The 11,651-nt window shown below is 40.2% G+C and overlaps 1 protein-coding gene across 1 annotated transcript; it reads right to left on the minus strand.

Annotated features, from left to right (window-relative positions):
- Positions 1–5,602: 5,602 nt before the first annotated feature.
- On the minus strand, positions 5,603–6,145 carry LOC145631130 (uncharacterized). The gene has a single exon (XM_081683228.1). It carries the CDS (start codon positions 6,143–6,145, stop codon positions 5,603–5,605), a length of 543 nt encoding a protein of 180 aa, XP_081539354.1.
- Positions 6,146–11,651: the final 5,506 nt, after the last annotated feature.

An 11,651-nucleotide genomic window follows, 5' to 3' on the forward strand; every position in this document is an offset into this window, starting at 1 on the left:
TGCTCATTTCATCAAGCTCATTATGGTTTGTGTTAGATCCACAAGGTTCTCTTTGATGATAAATGGTTCAATTCCCTGCATGTCTTTTTTGGTTCAAAAAGAGGCTTGAAACAAGGTAACCCTCTATCACCTGTGTTGTTTGTGCTATGTGTTGAGTATCTCTCTAGAATTTTGAGAGTTGTCAGCAATCGTCCTTGGTGTCATTTTCACTATAGATGCACACCTATTGTTTGGGAGGATGTTCGAGAGCGACGTGTTGCAGCCGATCGACGTTGCCAGGAGGATGTGGTTTGGGAGGCTCCTCCCAACTAGGACCCTAGGGTCCTTAAGTAGGACCCAGAAAATCATGTCTCGTTCAGAGGGTGGCGCGGCATCGTCAGTTGTTTGCGCCTTCGTTTCTTCTCCTTTTTAAACCATAACCGTTCTTTTTATTATTTTCCTTAGAGTGAGCCTAGCATGCGTGTATACTGTTCTGGTGACCTGCGAGCTCGTTTTGAGAGTTTCCCCGAGGTGGGAAAGGAGATTATGGCGCTTTCGGGGATTGACTCCCAGCTAAGGGCTCTTTATATATCGAGTCAGCCTGCGTCGTCAGCTTTCCTCCGTGGATTGCTGGAGTTTTTGTGGAATTCCAACAACACTTTCCACTTTCCATGGGGAGAGATGGTAGTTAACCCTTTTGATTTGTCTATGATTACGTGTTTTCCTTTAGGAGGTGAGCCCGTAGCCATAGAATTCGTTAAGGGGTCAGACAAGAGACTACGCGACCTTGTGGGGGACCGTCTTGGGTCGGCCCTTCACGTGTACGCGCAGCCTTGTCCGTACTCAGTTCTTGCCGACAAGTTGTCGGGTAACGAGCTTGATAGGCAGTGTACACCTAAGAAGCTGGCTCGGATATACATTGCTCATGTTCTTTCCGTCACTATCTTGAGTGATCGAGGAGAACGTTTCGCTATTGGATTACTTATTTGCCTCAATGATTTGGGGAAAATAGGTAACTTGAGTTTGGTGGAAGTGTCGTATGCTCGTATGCTTACAGCTTTGGGCAAGGCGACCTAGGTGATGGCTTTCGCGCTGTTGAGGTGCCTCGGATCTCCCTTACGAGGCACGGTCGTTTCCTTGAGGTGTGTACTTTAAGCTTCTTTCGATTATTATTTTTGCTTTTCTCATTTAGGCTTATCCTTTTTCGGTTTCAGGCTTGGGGATACTCGTACCTGCCTTTCTTAGCCTCCAGGATGCTTGGGGATGCTTGGGCCATCGATTGGTCACGATTAAGAAACGACAAGCCACTTTTGCCGGCGACTTTCACTAAAGGATCCTTTCAGTGACTCGTGCGCCGGTGCGTATTCCTACTACATGTGCATCTTTTGATTTTATTTATTTTATGACGATTTTTCATGTAGCTGTGTTTGTAGATCGATCTCGGTCCTTGGAGTTTGATCGTCAGAGACCCTGAGGCTGTCCGGTCCGGAATGATTCATTTTTTTTTCCGGGCTCTTTATCAGGGACTTCCAGTACTTCAGAGGACAGACGCTTGGTTTTTTAGGCGAGCGTGTTATCTGGCACTCTGCATTCGAGGAGCCCATGGTTCCCGTGGATCCTCCGATCCGGATGTTACGTCCGGACTTGTTGTCTGCTGAGGATCGAGCTGAGGCAATCCTTGGTTATCCAGCGGAGCAGCTAGTGTTGTTGGTTACATCGTATCTGACTTTTATTGCATCAAGGTTGACTCCTTTCCCAGCTTTTGTTCCGGTTTGTACTTTAACTCTCTTTTGTTATTTATATTTATTTTTTCGGAATTTACCCATTTATTTATTTTCAAATGGGTTGAGCTAGGTGGTTAGGTGCCTCCAACAGTAGAGATCACGTATATTCGATGTCATTGGGTTGGTTATTTGTGAGATCCTTCCAGCAGCGCAGGATGAGGAAGGGATATTGTTTGTTCCTGAGACGGTTGAGTCGGTATGTTCCTTATGCATATGTATTTGTATATATACATTTTTTCTAATCATCCTTGTCTTTTAGAACAGGTTCCGCGAAAGACCGTGAAAGGCATGGTGAGGACTTAACGCGTATTCCGAGCTGCTTATCGAAGAGCTCTCCTCACTTTATCATGACGTGATCATCAGAAGGTCGCCGTAAGTTTATTATTTATTTTTTCTTTTAACGAAGTTATCACATAATTTAGGTATTAATCTTTGTTCGAATTTTGCAAGATGTGCAGCAGCCGTCTGGGAGTTGCCGGCCATCATGACTTCCTTTGTACACTCTTTTTTTTTTATATTAGGAAACAAATATATATAATTTGTTGTACATATGACACGTTTTTTGTATATATGTCATTTTCTTTCGTTTCCATGTGTACATTTTTTATTTTATTTTGTTATATTTTTTTATTTTTTACCTTTGTCTCTTCTTTTTTTTTATTATTATATAAAAACTTGCAAAAATTTTACGAAGGAGGGAAAGGTTCCCGACTTACCCCCCTCGAAAAAAAAATGGAAACAAGGGAATAGAAAAAAAAAGAAAGGAAAAAAGGAAAAGAAAGTAAAGAAAATAAATAAATAAATAAGAGAATATGAAATATAAGAAAATATTAAGGAAAAGGACACAAAGGTTAGTAAAAGGTAAGCGTATGATTTGTCTTAAGATCTCGTGGGATTTCGTCATTATGCATTTTTACGCTGCATGAAAACGCCTTCCTTTTTGCTTCGGACGTGAAAAAAGAAGAAAACACGGACATTTGTAACGTAAGTACAGTAAAATGACAAACCTGTCTATGGGTGCTCTTACGTAAAGCACCACCACGGAACGTCTTAAGGCACTCTTATAAAAAAACGTTCAAAACGTATGCTTGGGGAAGGCACAAAGCACGATGTGCATGCCATATGATGCAAAAAACTAACAAAAAAGAAAATAAACTACAATATGCAAAGCAATTAAAAAGATTTTGATTATTTGCGCGCCATTAAGTCTAATAATGAGCAAAAACTGTTCAAAAAATGATTTAACATATCAAAATAAAAAATCTGGTCTTTTAGTGACCAGTATCCGCCCGCAAATCTGAGTTGCGCTTGTATGTCACGCGCCAGTAATTCAGTTGCGCGCGACATTTCAGTCAGCAAAAGATAATCGTTGAGCGCGATTCTTCATTTCGCTTTCTCTCTCCTTCCTTTACGATTTTCGCTTCATTCTCTCTCTAAAGAGCTTAGATTTTCTTGTATTTTGAAGCTAAAGGAAGTAGGTCTTGTCCGTTATTCATATTTGCCATAATTCATTCTGGGCAGAATTCGGGCGATTTTCGAACCATTAAACCCAAATTTTTAATTTGGGGGTTTTTTATTCGACTTGTTTTCATGAATTTGTTTGTTTGTCGTGGCGACATGTTCAAGCAAAATATTGAAACAAATTTCATGTGAAGTGATAAAGTATTGATCCTGTATGAGCATGTCAAGCATTTATGTTTACGGGTGTAATAAATGGCACCCATTTGATGAGCATTTAGGTTGATTTCATCCTCTTTTCATAGCTTTCTTGCTCAATAAATGCTTAGTTTTATGCTTTGTTGCTTAGTTTTACCTTTCCTCTCTTATTTTGTAGTTTTTGTGTATTTCGTTGGTTTACTAGCCTTTTCTCCTTTATTTGCTCTATTTCCGTTGTTATAGGTATTGTAAGAGGTTCGGGTCTTGATATTGGTGATCAACTAATGTGGATAAAGCCTTTGGAGCAAGCTCACGGCATTTAGAAAGCTAAAGATGCAACGAAGTGGAAATTCCATGTCTTGGCTCTTGCGCTCTCATACGTTGCTACCATTAAGAAGTGGTGTACCCACTAATCAAAAGCATTAGCTAATGCCACTCCTAGTGTTCATCATCATCATAGTCGTGCGACCTTAGCGAACGCACGAAGCCACGAGAATTTTGAAGAAACCCAGAGAAGCGCGGGCGTGCAGAGCTCGTGTGCGGGCGCACCACATGGTGGCGCGGGCGCACCCACTTTTGGCGCGGGCGCACCTCCCCATGGTGCGGGCGCACATTCCCTACTGCGCGGGTGCGCCTCCCTGAGTATGTGTTGCTCGGTTTTTGTTGTTTTCGCGCCTCTATAAATATCTTTGTAACCCGATTTTTGGGGCAAGTTTAGAATAAGTTTTATTTTAGATTTTGATCATATTCTTAGCTTAGTGGAGAGCTTCTCTCTCTAGCATTAGGGTTAGTTTTAGGAGTATATTTTAGAGAGAGAAAGTGAGGAATTTAAATGGTAATTGAGAGATTAAAGATTCAATGGTGACAATTGTATTGGAGATCTTCTCTATTATCAATGAGAATTGCTAAACTCTATCTCATTTATTGTTTTGTTTAATATTCATGTTTGGTTGATTTGATTTTGGTTTGATTTTGTTGTTTGATCTTTGATTAATGAAATTGTCCTTCTTAGATTGTTGATTCTTGTTTTCAATACATGTTTGTTGATTTGATGATGTTGTTAGAGTAGTTTCTTTGCTAGGGTGATGGTGAAGCTTATATGATGTAATGGATTGATGTAAATTGGGGAAAATTGATGGAGTTGATGATGTGATTAAATTGGTTAATTGATTATGTGCATGTGTGTGTTTGATTTAGGCTTGATCACCCTAGTTATTCACACTAGATTGCATTGTAGGTTCACATTGATAAAGACCATTGATTTGTGGCTTGCATTTAAAGATTGAGGTGTCTTGTGACGTTCCTAGCTAGAGTTTATCGTAGTTGACGCTAGTTAGACCTCTAGGAAAATAGCTTGATATGCTCTTTTGATTGCATGATTGGTTTTCCCTTGCATCACTCGACTTAGTCAACTTCCTATCCCAATTTGCTATGGTCATTGCTTTTATATGTGGATCCTAAACCCTAGGGTTTCTTTATATTGATTCCTATTTGTTTGGTTTCTTTGTTTAAGTAGTTATTAGTGTCACCTTTTATACTAAGACTTCGACCTAGCTTAGGCACATAATTGAAATCACTTAGACATTACCATTCCTTTGGGTTCGACCCTTGACTTACCTCTATACTTGTATTTAGGTTAGTTAAGTGTTTATAAATTTTTTTTGGCTTAGGGAGGATTAGTCCTACGACCTAGTCCCGACCCATGTAAAAATGGTGTCGTTGCCAAGGAACGGTGTCTATGTTTGAGTGTTTTTTATTGCTTGTGTCTAGGTCTTTGTTTATACTCTTCTTTTATTTATTTTTGTTTTCTTAATATCTTACCTCACATTCAGCCTATGGACCATGACTGCATGGTCAATTCCAGGCATCTCATCTGCTGAAAACGCGAAGATGTCCTTGTTCTTTCTCAGTAGTTCTATGAGGTGTACCTCCACTCCTAGATCAATATCCTTTTCGACTTTCACTATCCACGAAGGATCTCCTTCTGTGAGCTCAATTGTAACGTGCTCCCCGCTGGGAAGTGGCCTAGCCATTTCTTCATTTGCAGGCTCAAAATTTTCCATAGCCAGCTTTTGTTTCTCCTTTTCCCTATGGTATTCTTCGCACTTCCTTTTTCTTGACTTTCTCTTAGGTTACTCAATGGATTTTTGCTTTGAGGTCGGCTGCTGCCTGATCTTGGCGGGCTACTTTAGAGTGGTAATGTAATATTGTTGATTCGTCTTTTGGATTCCCCAGAGCTTTGCCGACCGCCCTTCATTAGTTGTGTAGGCCATGGCAAGGTTATAGGTGGAAACCACTCTGCCGATCTTGTGAATGAGCGACCTTCCCATGATCACATTGTATGGTGAAGGATAGTCTATTACTAGGAACTCTGTCTGAACATCGCGTCTTTTTGACCTTACTCCTACTCGGACTAAGAGCTCAATTATACCCTCTAGTGTCAATCCGGACCCATTAAACCTGGTAACTTCGTTACTCACCCTTTTTAGATCTTTCTTGTCTAGCTTCAGTTCCTTGAACGCGCTGATGTATATCATGTTGGCTGAGCTGCCCCCGTCAATTAGCACTAGATCCACTTTTAAATTTGCTATTCTCATCGTCACCACCAGCGGGTCATCATAAGGATAGATTATTCCCTTTTGGTCATATTCATCAAATGTAGCTCGCGGCTGCGGGGGAAGAGGTGGCCATCTGCGCTTCTCATTATAATTTATCTGATGTATCATTGCCCGTAGGTCTGCCCGTGCTTTGTTCACTGTTCCCTCGTGCACTAGTCCTCCACTGATCACATACACTCTGCCCTTTGGCTTACTATCTTTCTCCTTGTCTTTAGCGGGACCCTAGTGACCTTCTCTGCGGTTACAACCTGTTCTATCTTCGACCCTTCTTCTAGAAGGATCATCGTGCTGCTTCAACTGATTCAGGTAACTTCTCCTGACCAGATCTTCTATGTTATCCTTCAAATGTGTGCACTCATCAGTGGTGTGGCCATGGTCCCTATGAAAGTCACACCATTTCCTAGGATCACGGTTCCTATTAACCATCTTTGGGGGTCGCTGCCACTTATCATTAGCTTTGTTCACGCTGAAGATGTGAGACCTCGAGTGGGTCAGTGAAGTATAGTAACCGAACCTTCCAGGTCTTCCTTCTTTCTTCGGGTCTGACCTTCTTACCCCGACATCTCTGTTCGCTTCTCTACAGCTTTGCTTAACTCTGCTTGGCTGATCAGCACTTGCTGCATTTTCTACCCGGGTGACTTCTGCCATCTTAACTGAGTCGCCCGGCGCCTTCCTGCTTAGCATTGCTCTGTCAGTTTCATCTTCCTTGTAAACTCGTGCGGTTTACCTAGCGCTTCAGCTAGCTTCTTGAGGCTCTTACTCCCCAAATACGCTCTGAACGGTAAGCCAGTAGCAAACCGCTCTGCATTGCTAGCAGCGGTACCTCCTGGCTCATATTTGGAATGGTTGTTGCCTCCTTGTTGAATCCGGTGATGAATCCGTCATGGGCTGATCTTTTCCCTGAACTTCTGACATCAACTCAGTTGTCATCTTAGTTCGATCTACTAGGGTTATGAAATGTTCAATGAACATCCTTTTCAGCTGATTATACGAGTATACAGAACCTTTTGGGATGCCTCCATGCCATTCCGTAGCCAAGCCTTTTAGGGTTAGGGGGAAATGCTTTGCACCAGACTGAATCCGTCATGGTATAGAGCACCATGTGATTTTCAAAAGCTAATATATGGCTCTTGGGCATTGTAGTTCCGTTGTATCTATAGCCCCACATCTTTATCTTCTCTATTGGTTCCTCTAGAATCTCCCTTCAAAATGGGGAATCATCCAGAATAACTTGGATCCGCGCTTGCTTCTCCCTATCTAGACTGGGTCCCCGCTCTGAGGCTGGTGACCTGCTCGAGGAACTCGCCTCTCCGGGCTGACCCTAGCCTGAGCTATTTCCTCCACACTCCATTCTCGGTTCAGATTGCGAGCTTCCAAATCTATTAATTTGTTCCTCAACTGGACGAGCTCCTTCTGCTCGTGGGTGAGGGTTGTGGGTAAGGACTACCATCATTACTGCAAGTTATTCCTTACTGCACTTGAAAACGGAACTAGATCCTATCAGATCGACTTGTTTTAACGCCGTTTTAGCTGCAGCTGATGTTGATCCGAAGGGTTGGATTTTTGTAAGATAGTGGATTTGGGTTTTTCGGCGGATCCTTTGGGATCGACAATTGCTGCTAGTGTTTTTTGTGGTGTTTGGTAGGTGTCATTTGCTTTGGGTACTGGTGTTTGTACAGCTTCCTCCCCGACCATGGTGGTTTGTCAACTAGTCCCTAACTTAGTTGGTGAATCTCGAGTTAGATGATCCTTCCCCTCCTTCTAGCGCCAATTATTCCAGGTGTGGATCCAAGGGTTTTGCTGGGTGAATTAGGCCTCGTTGACTACCTGCACAAGACAACACACGCAAACTGCCCTCGGGGGTGGCTCGAGGAACCCCTCTCCGATGCTTAAGTTAGAGAGTGTTTATAGAGATAAAGTGTACTTAGAGAGATGTAAAAAGTATAATAACTTATGTGTCTAACCTCTTTTTTGTTGTACTTTGCCCTCTATTTATAGGTGTATGACCTCCTTCGTGGAGAGTTCAACATGGTTAGCTATGCGAGCTAACTCCTTTGGGCTGGTGAGCCCATCATAGTTTGTCTCTCGGCAATGAGTGCACACCCCGAGGACCTGAGCGATAGTTCAACGGGAGCTGTCCTATACAACTAGCCCCTAAAGAGGTGGTGTGAGGTCACTTATGCCGACTCTTCTTTTCATGGCGCAACCTTCCAATCTTGAGACCAGCTAGAAGGAATAGCTCAACAGGAGCTATCCCCTACACTTGTATTTATTGTTATGTTTGACGCCCTTTGGGGCGACCGATCTCCTTTATGGGAGGCAATGATGTGCCTGGCGACCCTTAGGGATAATGAGCGCCTTGGATGGGCGCTGATGTGTGTGACACCCCTTAAGGCTAATGAGCCCCTTGGATGGGCGATGATGTGTCTGACACCCCTTAGGGCTAATGAGCCCCTTGGATGGGCGATGATGTGTCTGACACTTCTTAGGGTGAATGAGCCCCTTCAAGATTGGCGATCATGGAAATTGGGAAAAAAAACCGCTATCATGGTGAAAATGACATTTTTCGGATTACGATCTCATTTTTAAGCATGTCTTGGAACGGGACGTGCTCGGATCACCCCAAATGAGCACCTAGGATGGGCGATGATATAATTGAAGCTTTTTAAGAGCCTCCTGGGTGACAAGTGTCCGTGAAGAAACATGTAGACTTATGTATTTGAAACATCAATGAAGAAACAAATTGTTATGGCTAACTTATGTATACTTGTATTTATAATTATGTTAGACGCCCTTTGGGGCGGGGGGGGGGGGGGGATATAAGTTTGGTGCCTGTAGACACCTAAAAATGTCTCCCCAAAACAAAACCCGATGATGAACACCTTTCACCGCCATTATTGGCCGGGTTGAGTATTTAATCTTTAGGGTGCTTAAATCCATATTCTATCCTTATTTCGATTTCTTAAATCAACCCAATTCCTAGCTCATTTCCCCAAAGCATAACTTGTTTTCCTCTTTTTGTGCCATTAAGCCCAAAATCATTCATTTTGTGTCCTTTTTATAAAAACGTTTATTCCAGTTTATTTTTATCCATAATATTACTCCAATGATTTAATATTTGGATGGGTTTTGAAAAGAGCTTTCCAACAATATATTATAAACCCATAATTGAGTTATAACGAATAAGTTATGGCCAAAATATTAAATTGAGCCCAAACCGAACCTAAGCCTACCTTACCTACGACCCAATGATGCTGTGGAGGGTCCAAATTATTTAATACCATTCATAAACTAGTTAGGATTACTTAGAAGCTTTTATAAGTTTCTAAAAGATCTTAATTATCCTTTTTGAAAAGATAAGATTAAAGAGTTTGAAATTGAATAAAACTTTTTCTTTTTGAAAGTCCTAATTCTATTCGAATTGAAAGACATTCAAAGATAGACACATATTATTTTAATTCCTCGTAGTTTTTATCCAAATCTTATATGGTTTGATAGAACTTGAAATTACCTTTCCAATGATATATTATAATATCGATTACGAGCTATAACGGAAAGGATATGAATGAAATATCAAACTCTATTCAAAACTGACACCGTCTCACTATTTCTGACATATCTTATATTCTACAAAATATTTTAATCTGATTCCAATTGGGTTAGAAAGTAGAATTCAAGATATTTCCAACTACATCTTATTTATCTTATTCCGATTTCTGGGCCAAAAGATATGATAAAAACAAAAACCGCAAAAACTGCAGTCTATCGAGTTTAATTCCGATTTAATTCGGATCTTACCTTGTTTTTTCGACCCTTATTTTTTTTCTATAAATAGATGTCATATATCACCTTTTTTTAAGGATCAACAAGCTTGATCATTTAATAATTTTCTTCTCCCTCTTTAGCCTAAATACTAGCCTTCCCATTCTTTCACTATTCCTTCCTTTAAGTACTCCAAGAGGTCCATATAATACCCAAAGTTCTATGCTTAAACCAAGGCGTGAAAGGTAAAATTTACTGAGGGTTTGGACTAAATCAACTCTACTTTTTATTTAATTTAATTGTTTCAATTTGATTTATATTTTAATTGAAGTTACTAATAGTTTATTCATGATGTAGCAATTCAAAGGAGCGTGCGGAATGTGAGTAATTAATTAATTTAATTACTCTACTTTTATTTTAATATTCCTAGTATCATGATTAGGGTTAGTTTATTGTTTGATTTGACTAACGCTATTATTGTTAAATTGCTTCTAATATTAATGTTTATTCTGTTATTTTTTTTATTGATCATCATATTGCTTGTAAAAGGGAATATGTAATTGAAAATCACGTCTAATAAGATAATTTGGACAACCGGTTTAGGTTACTTTTTAATCTTGTTATTTAATTCAAGTGTTCACAAATATTTTAGAATTATGTGTTGCATTAATATTTAACCAATTTAGCATAATAATAGTTTGGAGCAAATTGAATCTATGGTTGTATGCCTTTGAGATCGCAAGAATCACTTTTCACTATAAGAATCAAGTAGAGGCCAATACGGGCAAATGTGACTCCATGACTCACTTCGTACCATCATCCCCGATCCTCCTTTTGTGGTTCCGAACCATATGGAGTTTTTAATCTCATGGATTATGAATGGGGTGTAACCTTCACGTGTCAATCGTTGTTGCCTATCGTTGTCCCTTATTGTGGTTGCCTTTTTTATGATCCGTGAACAGCTTACAAGTTCCTTAAAAACTTGTTGGCGGCTCCCTACTTTCCTTTTCCCTAATAGTATTATATCAATTCCCACTTCCTATGAGTGCCAAGTATATTCAAAACATGCTTTAACGTAGGCGCACTTTGAAAGACGCCTACAATTTGGCGACTCCACTAGGGAGGATTCTTTGTTATTTATCGATTCGAGTGATCAGTATTTAATTGAGATGAGTGGATGAGACTTGAAAGATTCTTGAATTGCATTCTTGCGATTTAATTGGCATTGTCACATATGCATATGCATTTTAGCTTACCTATTTTGCCATAATAGTACGTGTTCTACGTATGTGGCTAGTCCAGGTAATTTATGCTCTATCAACCCGAAAACACTCTTAGCAATAAGGGTTCATCCGAGTTTTTAAATCCAGCCTAACCATGAAGTCGAGTTCGATTTCATCACAAACTTGCGGTGCCACCAGTAGGCATACACCCTCAAGGGAGGCTGCCATGCTAACGCGTCCAAAATCTTAACCATGGTACCCTTTAACACCCAAAAGCTTGACCATAGACGAACATAGAACTTTACTTTAGGTTGTGAACTTCATTGCATCATGCGTGATGATATTCTTATATGTGCATGTTTTATCTTTCATTTGGAGCTTGATTCGTCCTAATTAGAGTCAAAGATTAAAAGTTATAACCGATATACTACAGCCTGTCAAGTTTAGGTGTCTTTTTAGCGTCAACTTTTTTTTATTCTTGTTTACTTTTTTTTATATCTTTTCGTGTCAATCTAGTTTCAGCCAAGTCCTTTAATCCGTGTCAACTCATATAACATAGGATTATAGATTTTTTTTTTATTTATTAATTTTTATACCCTTGAGTTCTAACTTTTCTAGAATTCTAGTCC

The sequence above is a fragment of the Chenopodium album genome, chromosome 1, assembly GCF_948465745.1.
Source record: "Chenopodium album chromosome 1, dcCheAlbu1.1, whole genome shotgun sequence".
Classification (NCBI taxonomy): Eukaryota; Viridiplantae; Streptophyta; class Magnoliopsida; order Caryophyllales; family Amaranthaceae; genus Chenopodium; species Chenopodium album.